Source organism: Corvus cornix, chromosome 4 (assembly GCF_000738735.6).
Source record: "Corvus cornix cornix isolate S_Up_H32 chromosome 4, ASM73873v5, whole genome shotgun sequence".
In the NCBI taxonomy this organism is placed as follows: Eukaryota; Metazoa; Chordata; class Aves; order Passeriformes; family Corvidae; genus Corvus; species Corvus cornix.
This window is the reverse complement of record NC_046334.1, coordinates 63,885,683-63,902,936: the sequence shown is the minus strand read 5'-3', so window position 1 is coordinate 63,902,936 and position 17,254 is coordinate 63,885,683. Positions and strand designations below refer to the sequence as shown.

General features: G+C 37.3%; 1 protein-coding gene across 8 annotated transcripts in view; it reads left to right on the top strand.

The window, feature by feature from the left end:
- The window catches only part of RGS12 (regulator of G protein signaling 12), an 86,639-nt gene extending 69,694 nt beyond the window's left edge, over nucleotides 1–16,945 (top strand). For 4 of the 8 annotated variants that reach the window (XM_039550546.1, XM_010401996.3, XM_010401995.3 and 1 more), the window contains 4 exons: nucleotides 160–221; nucleotides 741–894; nucleotides 3,525–4,103; nucleotides 15,895–16,945. In XM_039550546.1, the coding sequence (XP_039406480.1) occupies nucleotides 160–221; nucleotides 741–894; nucleotides 3,525–4,103; nucleotides 15,895–16,256 (1,157 nt within the window). In that variant the 3' untranslated portion in view covers nucleotides 16,257–16,945. Of the gene's footprint in view, nucleotides 1–159; nucleotides 222–740; nucleotides 895–2,011; nucleotides 3,198–3,524; nucleotides 5,667–15,894 lie in introns of those variants that run through there. The other 4 variants (XM_039550550.1, XM_039550547.1, XM_039550548.1 and 1 more) reach the window with 4 other exon arrangements.
- Nucleotides 16,946–17,254: the final 309 nt, after the last annotated feature.

The window sequence follows — 17,254 nt, the reverse complement described above, 5'->3', positions numbered from 1 at the left end:
AGAGATACCAACTGTGCTCACTCTTTATTTTCTGAGTACATATTAGAGCAATTTTAGAGCAAAAATCTGTTGTGTCTGTCATTGTCACTTAAATGTTGCTTCTTTGGGGAGTTATAAATCGGTAGTTACAGAAGGTATGTTTATGTTCAATGTTTACAGAGAAACAAAGAGGCGTATTAGTAAAACAGACTGCAACTACTTCGAGAAGTCAAGGATCTACTGTAAGTCTTCTGCAACGATTTTTCTCCATTAGATCATCTTCTGTTTCCTTCTAGAATTCTAGACTAAAGGCTGCATTCACACATGATTTTGAATCGGCCAGACTATGTAACTAGATTGATGATAGCTGTAACTCGTCCGATATTTTTCCACTGTCAACAGCATTTATTTGTGAAGAACTTTGTCTTCATGATGAATCAGTTAACTCTTTCACTGTGTGGTGTTTGTTGTCTTGTGTCTCATTGGCTTATCTATGTTTGAAAATGATTGAATTACTCTGTAGTTCAAAAGCCCTGTGTTATGTGAATTCTTCAGAGTAAAGAATATTATATTTATTTCTACCTTTTTTGGGAACTGCTGTGGCAAATGTTCTTTGCCATAATCAAGACTAAACTAAAGCGTTTTTTGTGGTGTTAGAGAAATGTGTTTCCAAAATAACTTTCTCATTCCCTTAGGCCATTTTATGTATACAATGATAGAACCTGAATGTAAGTAGTACCTTAACTTTCCTTCTAATGCAGGGAGAGGGAAGAACTCTAGGAAAGTCTAATTCTATCAAAATGAAAGGCGAAAATGGAAAAAATGCTAGGGAAGTCCGGCTGTCAAAGAGAGAAGACTCTATTGCAAAGATTGGGAAAAAAAAATGTCAGAAAATAAATTTGGATGAAGCAGAGGGTATGTGAACTTTATAGCTTACATATTAACATAAGTAGTCTTAGAAAAATTTTGTGTCTGTGTAGGATAAAGTACCATGTGTTTAATACTGTGTTGTGAAAATCATAGTCGTGACCATTACATTTTTGTTTGGTGTGTTTGAATTGTCAAGTTTTCTTAAGTTGAAGGTAAAATTTTAAGAATACTCTAAACACAGATGTAGGTGCCCAATGGGATTTTCAAAAGTGAGGGGTACCTAATTCCTGTAAAATAAAAAGGAATTAGTTACTCAACTGCAGCTGAACATCCCATTGGATACTCTTTGTGAGCTGTGTAGAATCCTGGCTTTCTGTTCACCTTTATGTAAGTGTTTGACTCACTGACAGGCATTGCACAGTAGTGTAGACCCTAATGTACTCAGGTAAGAATTTTTGTAAGTTTTCTGCTGAACTCTGTAACAGCCAGGGCAGTGCAGTCTGACTGCGGAGGAGTCGTGATGGGCAACAGGAAAACTTGCATTCAGCAAATGCACTGAAAAGGTGTTTAGAAGTAGAAATAAGCAAAGAGGCCATTGGTAATCTTGCGTTTTCTGAGTCCTATTTTTACCTTTGTTACATATTAATAGTTCTGGTGATATCATCAGAAAAAATCTCATAAGAGAATTTGCTTTCTTATAGAAAGATGTCCATGGGAGAAAGAGAAATAAAAATGATGTAGCACTAGAAGTCTTGGTGTAACACCCTCTGCCCTAGGACATGAACTGAAGTGATTACCTGTCTGTCAGCCCTACACGTTCCTCCTTATTTTCCTATGTAGAAAAACAAAAATCAAAGGACATACTTGACCCACAGATTAAAATTTACTGCTGAAATCACCCCATATGCATATCCAAAACCTGGTTATGCACATTTATGCAGCAAATGAATGTTTTCCTCTGAATGTTCATCTGTGAATAAATGTCCACTGACTAGAACTGAAAAAAAAAAAATGCTATGACTAAAACTTCTACTGCTTAAAATAGATGTTTTTTAATGTAAGTTTTACTACAAAATATTAGTGCATTTTAAATTATTTTCTGTTACTTACTCTTTTGTTAACTTGTTTTTCCACATTTTAATACTTTCATTTTTTTTCCTAGGACTGAGTAAAACATTAACATAATTTGAAAACTTCAGAATTCGAGGCTTTCACATTTTATTTTGAGTTTTGTGAAATTTGTCAAAGTTTGGAAAGTGCATACCAAATGTTGTAGACTGTTTTTTAATGCAGAAACATACAACTGTTCTATGAACTTTGAAATTTCAGAGACATTTTTGTATGACACATCTTAGAAATGTTGCATGTTTTAATATGCCTACTGCCATTTTGCAAAACTTTGGCAATAAGAAGCATTTTGAAGCTTCCATCTTGGCTACGTTCAGATTTTATGGCATTTGAAAAAGCATGTTAAAAAGTCATTTTTACAAATACATTGCAAAGCCTGCCAAGTATGAGTAGAGGATTTAGGAATAAGGTCATACAAGTGCAAGTGTATGACTTCATATTATGCTAAGTTAAAACTGATACTAACATTCTGTTGCTTTATTTCTTAATGGCTTTTGCTTCAAACAGTATTTATAAGCTGGGTTGGAACTGTTGATTTTTAATTAATCTGTTGGAGATGGCCTTTTAAAGCATCTTTTAATATTCTGTAGTTAAAGTGCTTTCCTCTTGAAAAATTAGGACATGCAGAGACCCTATATTAAGAATTACATATTTTTATATGTCTATGTTTTGTACCAAAGAGTTTGTTTATTGTTGCAATGCTTCTTTTTTGAGGAGTGGTATAATTCTTAGCTTACAATTGATAAGTTTCTTGTTGCCAAGTTTTGAAACTTTCTAGAACAGTGTTGATCTATTATGAGTATTATTTATATACAGAAACATATTAAACCATTGGATATCATTAAGAACATGATCAGAAAATCGCTTCTAATTGTGTTAAAACCTCTTTAAAAAGCTGCCCTATCGCTTTTGGTAGTGGCTCCTTGGATGGTTACTGACTACCTGTAAGCTACTGATTCATTGCAGCTCCAAGTAAAATGGGGTTACTTAAATCATCTGATCATACCCTGTGATGATAACATCCTGGTTTAAAACTACACCATGAATTGAATTTAAACTGTGATAAAATATAATTACACTGAGAGAAACTCAATATAACGAGGAAGTTTGCAACATTCTGAATCTTTGAATGTTCAAATGGCATGCTATTTTTGAGTTAAGATGGGTAAGACCCATCCAGAATATAAAAACGTGCACCCATTGTCTGTAAGACTAGAGCCTTGTTTTGTATAAAGAATTAAAAAATCCTGTGTATGTGTACAGATTTATTAACTGCGTAGAATAGAAGATGTGTTCAAGGCTCAGTGAATTGCAGCTGTTCTAAACTGCAAAACTCTTACAATAGCAATGCTGATGGTCTTAATTATAGTGATGCTAGTGAACATTGCTGCAATTGAAAAAGTTCCTAATTAACATGGGATCTTATTTCAAGGCAGCATTGAAAGAATTGAAGATCTTCATGGAAAATAAATGTGCTGAAAATGTACGTTTTAATGGCATTGCACTTTCTGACAAAAACTTGTCAATTTTGGGTTTTTCCCCAATAGAATTTTTTGAACTCATATCCAAAGCTCAAAGTAACAGAGCAGATGACCAACGTGGACTGCTAAGGAAAGAAGACCTTATTCTTCCTGACTTTCTTCGTTTACCACCCACTGGACCAGAACCATCCTCATCTACTCCTGCAGGTCCTAAAGGCCTCAGCAAGCGAGTTTCAAAAAGTGATGGCAATGATGGATGTACATCACCCAGTGGAAAACAGGAGTCCGTGCAAAACTTTAATGAAAATTCAGTAAAGAAAATGGGTTACTCAGAAAATAAACATAAATCTGCTTTGGCAGCACTCCACAGTCAGAAGACTTTCAGCGTTCCTTTTAGCCCTCCGTTGTCTCCAGTTCCGCACGCGCCAGAGAACAGTGCCACGGTGTGGAAAAGGCAGTCGAGAGAGTTACAAGCCGAAGGCATTCAGATGGTAGATGATGAGAATGTGGCAGACTTGACTCTTGTGGCTGAAGGAGATATTAGTAGCCCTAACAGCACTTTGCTACCACCACCCCCGCCGACGCCACCGTCAGACATCAGTAAACTCACGGAAGCCAACTATCCACCCCCAACTCCTTTTGCAGGTAATCAGGAAAAATCTGGATTTCAAAGATCCAATTCAGGTATTTCTAGATTTTAATAGTGTTTCCTTTTGTGTAAAACTACTTTTCCTTAGCACTGTTAATCAGTATTTGGCACCCATTAAAACCACAAAGAAAATTCTCTCTGCACCTTAATTTTTTTTTTTTTTTTTTACCAAAAAAAAAGCAGGAAAAAAGATTTTAATTGCCTTAGTCTATTCTAACTGTAATATTTCTGGTTGCCTTTAACAGTGTACTTTTGTTTGGATTTAGCGTGTAGCCAAAAATGGCCATATGCAGGCAAATCTTTGAAATACATGCACGTGCTATAATTATCTCATTCACCCTCAGAGTACAAAACAGCATTCTGAGCTCCATAGCACTGTTGTGTTCCAGATTCTCCGATCCATTTCTCATAATGAGATACATGATTAGTGTTTGGAAGTCTAAGTACTTTAACAAAAATCCTAATTATGTGGTGAAAATTGCAGTATTGTTTATGATTAAAATTTTAAATGGATAAGCCTCAACTTAAAATATATTTCACTAATAAATTAGATATTTGTGACTAGAAATAAAAATGTTATTTTTTTTAACCAATACTTTGCTACACAGAGTAGATTGCATCTATCACACTTTCTCCCAGAATATTCACGTATCAAGTAGCTTTCTATTAGATAATTTTAAAGAAAATATGTAACTTTTTTAGGATGTAAGTTTCATGGTCTAGCAATATCACAGAGCAATATTAGTCCAAGGCTGAAGTATGGAATTTCTTTATAAACATGGACTCTAATAATAATTGCTATTACCAGAAACAAGAATTTGGAGACAATGGGTGTCGTGACATTGACATTTTACAGTCATTGTACTGTGCATTTTAATGTAAAATATAAGAAGAGGTATCTATGTGCTACATTTATTTTTGATGTTTCACAAACATATAGTGCCATATTTGTATGATCACATTTCTTTGTGATGTGGGAATATACATTTTAATTATTTATCTTTTTACACAGAGTATTTGATACTGTTCTTTATCTGTATGGCTGATGATTTGTAAATACTTCTTTGGTTGTTGGATGCTTATAAATGGCAATGCAAATTATTCCATCCTCTTGGTATTTTAAAAGCCAATTCCTTTATTAGTAGTATCTGAGAAATGTTCTATAAGCGCTACCACTTAATTTCTGAAACTGAGTATTGGATGGACTTGTAACCAGTGCCTATGAATAACAGAACCACATAATGTACTTCAGACATATTGATGTATATATGCATAGATTTGTGTTGGTGTCTTTCTGATAATATGACAAGTGTACAACATAGGTATCAATTTGCATATTTTTCAGTGAGAACTGTTAAAAAACCATTTGCACTTAAAAAAAACTTCATGAATTTACAATATTTTAATGCATGCCATAAGTTTCTTTGTAACCCTGAGCTGTAGCTTTCCCTTTTCCCACTTTCTACTTTTTACTTTGTAGAAATCTTTGTGTAGTTTTCACATGTATTTTGTATCTTTGTTCTCTCAGGAGTAATAAATTCTAGCTCTAGTTACGCAAACTGGTTTTAAGCTTTCATTTTCTTCATTGTTTTAAAAATTCTTTCAGTCCCAAGTTAAGAAATTATCTTCTTATAACAAACAGATTAATAGATATGAACTAGCAATTACCATGAGACAAAGCTGACAAACGTTAGATTTGTTATTAATTTAGACATCAAAGGGCAAACGCTGTCTTGAGATGCTGACGGGTCACATGTAAAATCCATAGCATTGGCATGTGCTCCAGAAGGCAGATAAGACAGGAGATTTCTTTTGAATTAGTCACAACAGGAACTCCTGAAAGGAGAACTTCTTCTGTCTTTGGGTTCTTGGGCTAAACTTTGTATTCATTACTTTCCTTCTTATTTTAAACTAAAGCAACTCTTCCCTGGGCCTTAAGAAGTGAGCTGGTAATCTCAGCTCATTTGATGTGGAGTAACCAAAGTAACCACCTCTTTATGTGGTGGTCTTGGGTAAGAAATGAGGGGTTGGATGGGTGCTGGAGACCACACTACTCTTTTCACTCTTTGAGATGGGTCCTACATAACAGCACTGTGAAGCCTAATTAAAAAAAAACAACAAAAAAAAAACCTGCAGAGAGGCCTGTAGTGCTGTTAACTAGGTCTCATTGTGTTCTGGGGGATGAAAATCCAGTTTTTCCAAAAGTCACTGTGTTCCCACATATTCGTGGGCCTCCATGAAAGAAAATAAAGCAGTTGAAAGTCCTGTAGCAGTTCCCCTTCTAAAATTATTCAGACTTTTTCCTAACAAATAGCTAATACCCTTCATATTGAATTTAATATTTTTTAAATGTGTTTTAATTAACATGTATTCCAACTAGTGTTCCCTACTTTCACTGGTGATTGTGTCTTATTATTCTGTCATAGTCACCCATGAGAGTAAGTAATCAAACTAATTTTGCAAAATTAAAATCTAAATTTATTTAGCTTTTTGACAAACCAGATTTTTTTTTTTTTTTAGGAATAACAAAAATTTAAAAACAAATATAAAACACCTTTCTTTTTTGCTACAATCTTACTGCATAGAATAACTGCATTCTACACTCCTCTCACAACACACTACTATTTAATGGGAACTGTATTCTATAAAACAACGGTGATTTTATGGAAAAAGTGTGGGCTGAAGCAAAACTTTTCTATTTTCATGATTGGAGTTTGCATGGAAAGGCTGTTCAATGATGTACATAATTCTAATAAAGACTTCTGGAAACTCTCTCCAGTCAAGAATCAAATCTCAAAGGACTAAATCATTAATAATGGTTGCTTTTTTAAGTGCTTTAATGGTTCTTCATTCATAATCTCCTATCAATGGAAATTGCATTTCTGATTGGTTTATTCAATTAAAATGTTGGGATGTAAAGAAAAATAATGACCACATAATTTGGAGAGGTCTGTAATCTTGGTTCCAAATTGGCACAGAGACAAATAACATGTGTGCTCACCCTGCTCGCGATGGGTTTATAAATGCTGGGAAAAGGACCGGAAGGAATGAAGGGGTCCCTCATGTTCTGCAAGGGGCAATTGCTGGTGTAGCAAAGCCAGGCCAGTGTCCATCCCTGTCATGGGTAATGCTTGAGGGTTTTTTCACTTGACGATCTAGAAAGCAAAATGTGAACGATGGAAGGCAGCAAAATAAGGCTTGCATCACTCTGAGCTTCTGAGAACAAATTTGCAAACACAGTTCTTAACTTTCTGAAATAAATGAAATGTTTTTATGCTGTATTAATACTTAGCTGTGAAGTAAATAGCAAATCAGTTAGCAACACAGGAATCATTACTGATTCTAGTTGCGTTACTCATCAAGAGAAAATGTCTTTATTTTGAATAAGCCTGCTAGTTCTGGCAAATTTCCCACTTTAAAAATCAGAGGTTTCTGGAATCTGAAGACATTCTTTCATGTCTCTGCATATAATGGTGGTCCCATCTGTGGAAGGAATAATTATTGTGTGGTGTGATGGGCTTGAAGTGATGCATTCATTTTTGAAAGTGTTAAAATGCCGATTTAATCTCTTTGGCGCTTTTTTTTATTTTCTTTTTTTTAAATTGGCTGATATGGTCTGGGTACTTTGAATGTTGTCCAGTTTTTCCCAAGGGGTTGGGCACGTGCATTACCCACGTGCAAAATACCTGTCATGGGGAAAAGCAGCCTTCCAGACCTTTAGTCTCCTCAAGAGCTGTGAGTGTTAAGCCACAGGCTTTGCACTGGATTGTTCATTCTGCAATATTCCACTAGTCTGAGTTGATCATGATGGTTGTTAACTCTACTACAAAGTAGGTGGGCATTTAGTCATGATAGCAGTTGGGCTTTTTCATGGAATACCGTTTCATCCTGAGGTAGGACAATTTGCAGCAATCCAGATTGAAGTGCACAGACTGTAGATTTGAGTCCGTCAAATTGTTCTTCCTTCTCTTAAAAAATTCCCTATTGTTTTTGGGGCATTTTTTTCAGCTAGGATAAGAACTGTTCTTAAAATGACACTACAATTACAGTCAATGGAATTAATTCTTTACCAAGTATGAAGGTTTGTTTTTTTTTTTTTTAGTAGGTCCTTTTTTTTTTTTCTTAAGGATCCAGCAATGCAATCTAAAGAAGAGTTTATTCAAAACTCCCCTTAAATAAGAATATAATGTCATTAGTTAAGATAGAGAGCCAGCTAGGGAAAATAAAAGCATGGTTAACTCTCTGGAATTATACTTTAGTAAAATGTCTGTGGAAGTTAAAGAATGAATTTAGAGAGTCTAAAGTTATATAACTGTTTTTTGGGAAGAAACTGCTTTGTTTCTGAAATAGGTATACAACTGTACCCTCAAAAGAAACTTGCTTCATTTCTTATTGAAAAGATTTTTTTCAGAAATAGAATAGTTAGTACCAGTGCTAGGATGTTTTTGTTGTGAAAGATTAATTACACAGAAATAAAATGCAGGGTAATCTCTTGGAGCCTGGGACTGGCTATTGTTCCCAAAGACAAAAAAAAAAAAAATTCTCCAACTGCTCTTTATTATCATTCCCAGAGAGGACGCAGTGCCCTAGAGCTGAGGAATAGAGATCAGATAACAACAGTGGGTTTTCTGTGACTTTCACTTTTTTGGCTACTAAACTTTTCAATTCTAATGGTAATGAAGTCCAAGTGCAAAAAAGTTTGTGATAGTTAAGGAGATTAGGAGCAATCACATGTCCATCTTCAAAATTTGAAAATAAACCTTTGTTTTTGTAATAAATTATATAATTTATGTAACTAATATTTTATATAATCTCTTAATTCATGTAGCATCTTTTAGAGACAGTCCAGTGGCATTCCCTGTGTAAATCAAGATAACCACATGAATGAAAACATAAATAAAAATTTAAGAAAAGGAAGTGATTATGACTTAAAAGATGTAAAAATAATGTAAATTACTATTTTTAACAAAGAATGTTTTCTTGCAGTATCTTACATCCTTACTGGTTCTGTGTAAATTTATAGAAGATAATTGGATTCTGGATCAATATAAATAAGTACTCATGACGATCCAGAAATACTAAGGCTGGGATCTGTTAATCCTCTTTTACTCAGAGCATGATTAAATGTGAGGATTACATGTAGTATATGCCTGTGATCAACAACAAACAAAGGAGGATAGTTTTAGAGTAGACAAATGGGAAGGAAGGAACACCTTGGGGGATGATTATTTGAAGTGTAAAGTTTTTTCAAACAAGCAACAAGATAAACATTTTCGAAAGAACTGCAAATTTTATCACTGACTGGATGAAATGTTAGAAAAATGACAGCTGCCCTTTGAACCAAATGCACATGGGCTAAACCCAGATCTATGCAAGCCCATGGCAGCATTTGGATGATGAAATGAACTTCATTGAATTATTGGTTGAAATATAACCAGTAGCCCTGCGAAACCACATTTTAGACTTTCATAGTTGAAAAATACCATAAAGAATGGCAGATTAAATGAAAATGGATTCAAGTAATTCAATCCACTATTCCCCAACACAGGACTCTCTGCAATTATTAAACCTGCTGTTACCGACCAGAGGTGGAAAACCAAAACAAAGGTTAACAATAAATGCTGGAAGATCACACTGAGGGCTGAATATGTGTAGGCTGCTGCAGAGGCATTTTATCATGTCTGCTGCTTGGAAAGTAGTCAAAAATTGTTTCAGTTTTAGCAGTGGAGAAACAGAAAGTTTGAGCAAATTGGACTGTGTTATTGAGGGCATGCATGTCTGCCTGGATCAAAATTCAGAACTTTTCATTTAATTTATTCTTGGACTGTTCCTGGCCTTTAAATAACGTATGTAGTTCCCTTCAGCTGCTGTTGTAGCTGTGTGCATGAAAGGTCCCTGCCCTCAGCAAACACAGGTTGCAGTGTTCCCTCTTTTGCATCTATATGCCACTGGTGAGCAGCAGTGGCCATACCAGCTCCCTCTTCCATGTGATAGTCCAAATTTGTCTTTCTGAATAATGCTTGGTGCTTTGTTCTTCCTGTGAATGCTTTGGAGATAAGTGCAATGAAAAGATTTCCATCTGCCCTTTCTAAATTTGATGCTGCAAATGTATTCCCAAAATTTCCAAGACAAAAGTAAATAAAAAGGTAATGTAGAACATTGCTGCTTTGCAGAATAACCCATTTTCTAGCTCGATGCCTTCATTTTACTGAGTCAGATTTCAAGGCACTGAGCATATGCTGCAGTTGCTGTTTCATCATGCAAGTGAAATTCAGCATAAAAGTCAAATTTCCTTTGAAAAGATTTAGCATAAACTGTAGGTAGGCATCTTTTATTAAAGCTGCTTTCTCCTCAGTGCTGTGTCAATTAAGAGATAAAAAGAAGGAAACTGCCGAAGAAAATTTGACCTGTGGAATTCTAAAGCTTTAAATTTAAAGTATCTTTTCCCCTGCAGAAGCATAAATAACTTTAAAAAAAAAAAATCTTGCAGTAGTAACAGTATGTCAGCCAGTGTGGAAGTCATTCATCCACCACTTAAAAGAATCCATGTGTGGGAGGGCTAAAATGTAGAAGTAGCATTTCCTAACAGTTTAGGAGAGGAAGGGATAAGTGTCTTTCCCAGAGTGAAACTGCCAGATTACATCCACGTTAAGAAGTTACTCATACTGATTTATTTCCAGGACCCTGAAATGAACACCCACTACAGGAGTGACCATCACAGAGCTCCTTTTCTCAGTCTCATGTAAGAAAATGCTCTCTCAGGCTGTGTGGTACTACTGTGGGACAGGCTCCATGGGGTCAGAGGCTGTGTCTGCCCAGACTTCCCTGTTACAGCACACTCCAGAGCCTTGCTGCTTTGGAGACTGGAAATGACTGATTACAGGTGGGGGTGGTATACGTCTGTAAATCACCAGTTCCAGGAATTGCTCCTGAAAACTTCACTGGCTTCTTTTCACAAGAGCTATATTCTAAGTATTATGATATACTTCAAACAGATTCTTATCTGCTCTAAGTCAGTACAAAATCATTAATCTGGAGCTCATTCCCTTTAACTGAGATCTAATCCTCTCTGACATTAGAAGTCAAATGCCTGGCATCAATGGTATGAAAATCATCAGGATATTCTTATCTTTCACTAGAACTGAAAGCCATCTAGATAGTAAATGATTTTGACAAGAACAGTATGATTTTAGCAAAGTTAGAATGATAAGTGAAACACTCAATTTACATGGAAGAGGTTTTATTAAAAAATCATAACTTAAATTTGGCACAGTGAAAAGAAATGAATTTATCAGTTATGGTATAGAAACAATATAATTGCAAGGTGCTGTGAGTGGACCTTTAAATCCCCAGGCATCTGCACTAAACTTAGGGTTATATGATCCTATCATCTGCATTTGGCAGTTAATGCTGCTCCTGAAATTTCCAGGTTTTTTGTGACCTCGACTTTGTCTGGAATTTGGCCAAATACTCCCTCATTCCTAAACTACCTGGAAGACAATATCTTGTGATCTCTTGCTTAGATCTTAAAGTTTGAGGAATATTTTTATACAGAAGATTTCCCTTTGTCTTCCTCTATAAAGATAGTTCTCCATAATGATAATGTTAAATTTAGAATGCTTGAGAATAATACACAAAATCCAAATATCAGAAAAAGAGAAATACTGGTAACAGAAATCAGGAGATCAGCCAAAACAGTGCCTGATTGTAGTCACCTTTGGAAAAATGCAAATGGGGGCAGTTAGCCTTCTAAGCAGTCATTTGGCTGTGAGTCTGTAACACAGCAGATCTCTGGTTTGAGGACAAAAGATGACCTGCATCTTCCCATCTCTAAGCCAGCTGGAGCATATTAACAGGATCAGATGCACAAGAAAATTCTCTGAGAGCTGTGCAGAATGCTTAGCAAGGGAGGAGGAGATTTCCAAAAGGTGTGATTGTGGTATTCCAGCCTGGAAATTCACCTGTGTGACTACTCCCCTAAGCAGTAGTTTCCTTTCCCTGCTGAAGTTAGATAGGACATTTGACAGATTAGATTTGGGAAAATGTGATAACATTCCTGATGTGTTTTATACAAGACAAAGCAATCTGCAGAGCTGTCCACGGAGGTTTTCATCACTTCAGTACGAGAATATATGAAGAGAAATTTTACTTGTGAAGGCCCTCTGCACCTTAGACGGTGCTCTGCACAGCTAAGTGTGTTCAGGTAGTTGTTACTCAAAAAGAAAATATGAGAAGGAGACCAGTGCAAAAGTGTTACAAACTTCATTGAAACCTCATTATAAAGCTCCACTGAATACATCCAGATCTTGAGTCTACTTAAAAACTTGTGGGATACATTTATACACAAGCTGTTTTGGTGAATCTCGCCTGTATTTTTGCTGAACAGCTTGCTTCATAAAAGCTTTTTCTTAAAAAAAAAGAGGAAAAAAATTACATTAAAATATTTTTTTTCTGTGTAATGCTACTCTTGAAATCATCTTCCTGTTTGGTGAAGATGAGCCAAGATCTTTTCTGCCCTGACAGGAAAAGTGAAACCATCTTCACAGTATCATCCCTTAGTAATTCTATATTCTTTTGAACTGGTATTTTAGACAAGATGTTCTCTATTACTGCCCTGCCTCTAGTAGTAATTTATTTGATGCTACAGAGAGATTGCTTCTGAAAAGGACATTAATAGAAAAACACGTCTATAATGTAGATGTGTTCTTGTTCACAGACGAGCTTATGTCTTGTGAAGCCTGAGAGCAAACATTGACCTTATTTTTGCTGTGTTCCTATAAGACAACTTGCACGCGCAGTTGCTTTGTGTTTTGACTCAGTGACACCATAATTCCAAGACTTAATGGCATTTCTTATATTTAGCTCTAGAAGGGCTTAGCATCCAAATAAAGAGAGCAGTACTTGCACCTTCCTCGGCAGGAGTTTCCAGCTCTTTAATCTCTTGTACCCTGTTAATGCAGGCTGTGTGTTTAGACTGTGGAAAGTGTTTCAAGCTAGTTCAGGTCAACGTATATGAGACCTTCCACCCCAATCAAAGTTGTTCCTTTACATGACATTTAATAGGAGGAGGTATTCTCAATGCTAGGACAGCTGGATGACTCATGCTCTGTCAATGCCATGTATTTGTGGTAATTTGTCATTAGTAGGCATTTTAGCAACTTGTAGCTCTTTTAAAGCAACTTGAAAGGAGAATCACAGATCTTCAAAGGGCATAGAATAGTAGATTAAAGAGATCAAGAGAACAATTCAGTACACTCATGTTAAGGTAAACGTTCCAGAACAGAGGAGCAGCATTTTGCAGCACAGCCATGCCAGCAGCAGTTAAAATTAAGCCAATGTTCAGCTTCAGCAGGGAGATTTAAACACAAAGTGTAATTTAGTACCATTAAATGTGAGCTGCAATTTAGTAGGCTGGAGTCATGCTGGGCTAACAGGGCTGAGAAAGCTTTCTGTCTCTCTCTTCTCAGCTGATTTGTTTGGAGTTTGATCTAATTCCACTGAAAAAACGGCAAGCATTACTGATGCGAAATATCCACATTACTCATGTGGGGCTGCGCTGTAGCTGAAACACCAAACATTGCACTACTTAGGATTTTAACTTATTTTTCTTAAATAGAAAGCTTTAAGCCTCAAGAAGACCCTGCAGTGATTTGATTGAAAGTGCTTTTTTTGTCTTTTTCATTTGCATTTCCCCCATTCTCCATATCAAAAAGTTCTTGATTCTGATGATTATACATGGAAATTTCTTTCCCTTGCATAAAAATGTACCACTCACTATGTGGAACAAACACAAATAAAAGATTTGAAAGACAGCTGTGGGATTTAACCACACCAGTCTCATGGGATTTGTGTGGCTAAACATGCTGGTCAGGCACTTGCATGTACTGTGGCACAACATTTGAGAATGTTTTGGGTAAAACATATCGGATAAGATGGTATTTTTTAAAAGATGGATAAGAAGATATATGGAAATAAGGAATTATATGTGAAATGGAAGCCCCTACTCAGGTCTGCTTTTGTGCCTTGAAAGTTTATCTTTTTTTCCCTTGGCTCTCAGTTTGATTAAAAGCAGTTCTCTGTCTCTGAAAATGTTGCCCCTCTTTATATCATTATGGGGAGAACCTCAACTAGAGAGCCCGTGTTGTTAACTGTGGTGCGAATCCTGAAGTCAGCTCCTTCTTCATCCTTCCCTTCTTGCTGCTGTTGACACAGGCAAGCCAGCTTCAAGAAGCTCCTTGTAGTTTGCAGGGTCACACCTAACACAAAACTGGCTTTTGGGAACTCAAGGTTTTAAACTACAGTTGTCTTGGGATAGTGACACGTGTGTAGTCTAGAGAATAGGCCTGAATCCTGGCAATTGTGATTTCAGAAGTGCCCATGGTCACTCGGGTATTTCTTGAGTGTTTAAAGCACTCAAACCTCAGAGGGTTGTGCAGCCCTTCAGAGGGACCTCAACAGGCTGGAGAGATGGGCAGAAAAGAACCATCTGAAATTCAACAAGGGCAAATGCAGGGTCCTGAACCTGGGGAGGAACAAGCCCATGGACCAGCACAGGCTGGGACTGACCTGCTGGAAAGCAGCTCTGCAGATAAGGACCTGGAGGTCCTGGTGGACACAAGCTGTCCATGAGCCAGCAGTGTGTCCTTGTGGCCAAGAGGGCCAGCGGAGTCCTGGGGTGCGTTAGGAGGAGCAGTGACAGCCGGTCGAGGGAGGTGATCCTGCCCCTCTGCTGAGCCCTGGTGAGGATCATCTGGAGCACTGTGTCCACTTCTGGGCGCCTCAGGACAAGAGAGACATGGAGATCCTGGAGTGGGTCCAGCAGAGTGTGACAGAAATTATTAAGGGTCTGGAGAGTCTCTCTTCTGAGGAAAAGCTGAGGGAGCTGAGCATGTTCACCTTGAACCGAGAGGGGACCTCATCAATGTCTGTCAGTATCTGCAGGGAGGGTGTCAAGAACATGGACCAGACTCTGCTCAGTGGTGCCGAGCAATAGAACACGAGGCAATGGGCAGTAACTGATGCACAGGAAGTTCCACCTGAATATGAGGAAGAATTTCTTTACTGTTCTGAGCACTGGGACAGGCTGCCCAGAGAGGGTGTAGAGTCTCCCTCACTGGAGTTATTCACGAACCATCTGGACACAATCCTGTGGCATCTGCTCTGGGTTGACCCTGCTTGGGCAGGGAGGTAGGACTAGATGAGCACTGTGGTCCCTTCCAACCTGACCCATCCTCTGATACGGTGATTCTGTGAAATTGTTTCTTTTATTCTTGTCCTGTAAACTGTGGCCCATGATTGCTCTGTGGCAGGACAGTGAACTGCAACTTCAAATAATCCCTTCCTAGTCTGCTAGAGAATTAAGCTCTAGCCAAGTAAAAATACTGTCTCAGCAGGGTCTTGAAGGCCAGTTCAACTGAAGGAACATCTCCCATTCTGCCCCAGTAGAAGGTCTATATTCTCCTCCTTCACCTTTGGGTTTTCTGGTGTGAGAATTTTTTGTTCTAGAGATGTAGAAAATTATACCAAGTAGTTATTTTTAATGGAGTCTTTTTAAAAACACTGAAAAATGCTACATTAAGACAGATACATATTAGTATTTCACATTTATCTTTGAGGTCTAATGTTTAGTTACTACCTGGTACATCAATAAGTCTCTTTGGTGGATGAATATCCCAGCTGACTACCATTAGGGCCTCAGAGGAGGTTGCAATTTTGAAAACTGCTAAAACCAGAAGATATGTAACTGTCCTATTTTGTGTTTTCTTTTGTTTTTAATTCTTCTGTTAGGTGCAAACAGAAAGAAAAAAGATTCACAAGGGACTTCAGGAAATTCTTGTGAGCAGACCTCTCACAAAGCAAAGCCCAGCAGAAACTTTAATCCTCCTGGTGCGAGAGGGAACCCCGGAACGGAGCTCCCTGTAAACAGGATAATCGATGTGGATGAGGTCAAACTGGAGGACTCTGGCATACGTTCCTGTGACGATTCTGAAGGGAACCTCAGCTTTGAAGGTTACATTTCTGAACTGAGATCTTGCCAAGGGAGGATGAGGACTGGAGTTTACAGGACCTCAGACCTTCCATCTCTGATTGCTGTCAAGAGCGAGAAGAATAAGGCCACTGAGAATCAGTATAAAGCTACTTTTGTTTAAATCTCTGCTTTTAATTAAACTGTCTGGTATTTTTGCTTGGCATCAGCAGCAATGGAGATATGCCTTAGAGACATGTTTCTGCAAGATATGAGTGGTTTTCAATATCCACTTGCCTTCAAAGAGCCTGCTAGAAACCATGACTTCTGAGTTGGAAGCCCTAGAATGAAAAAATAGTGTTCTAATGAAAGTAATGAGCTATTTGGTTTTGCTTTTTATTCATTTTGGTATTATTTTCCCTGGGATGATTCCACTGAACAGTGCAATTAAAATTATGATTTCCACCCCTACCCTTCTTGTCTTTATTCAAGACAAACTTACTCTAAATTCCCCTGTCCAAACCTTTTATTTGAGATAATTTCAGTTTAATCATCTAATGGTTTTCCCTTGTCTTCAGGATTCCCTGTGTTTTAGTAGACTTTTGAAGTGTAAGTGAAATCAGTTACTGGTGTAAAAGGATTAGGAATATTTTCTTAATATCTTCCTGTCTGTCTCTTAACATTTGGGAAGAGGTCCAAGTGGATTTCAGTCTTGTCTAATGCAATAAGACCATTGTTATACAAGCAGCAAGAAGCAGAAAAAAAAACCAACCCCAAAACCCTGAAGTGTAAATTTCCTATGCTGAGAATATTAGCTGCTTTCATAGCCAACACTGGTGATGTTTCCATACTAGAAATATATATCTAATGACACAGTGGTGTGATGGTCATTGGGTCCCTCCTCATCACTGCTCTCAGTGCCTTTTAACTTTGGGGAAAGGCAATTTGGTTATTGCTCTTTCAATAAGGGTTCAGTGCCCCTCATTCTTCTTGTTGTTCATTTTAGTTTCAGTTAATTTTCTAGCCTTAGGTAGAGTTTTGAGAAAGAAAAGGTATTTAAGACTGCTGAACATGTTGTTTTTGCCACCTGCTCCTTTTCCTCCGTTACCATTTCTTCAGGGGAGGTTATAAGCCTGGACACGCAAAAGGGTACACGAAGAACTGAGAGGGTTGGACATCTGC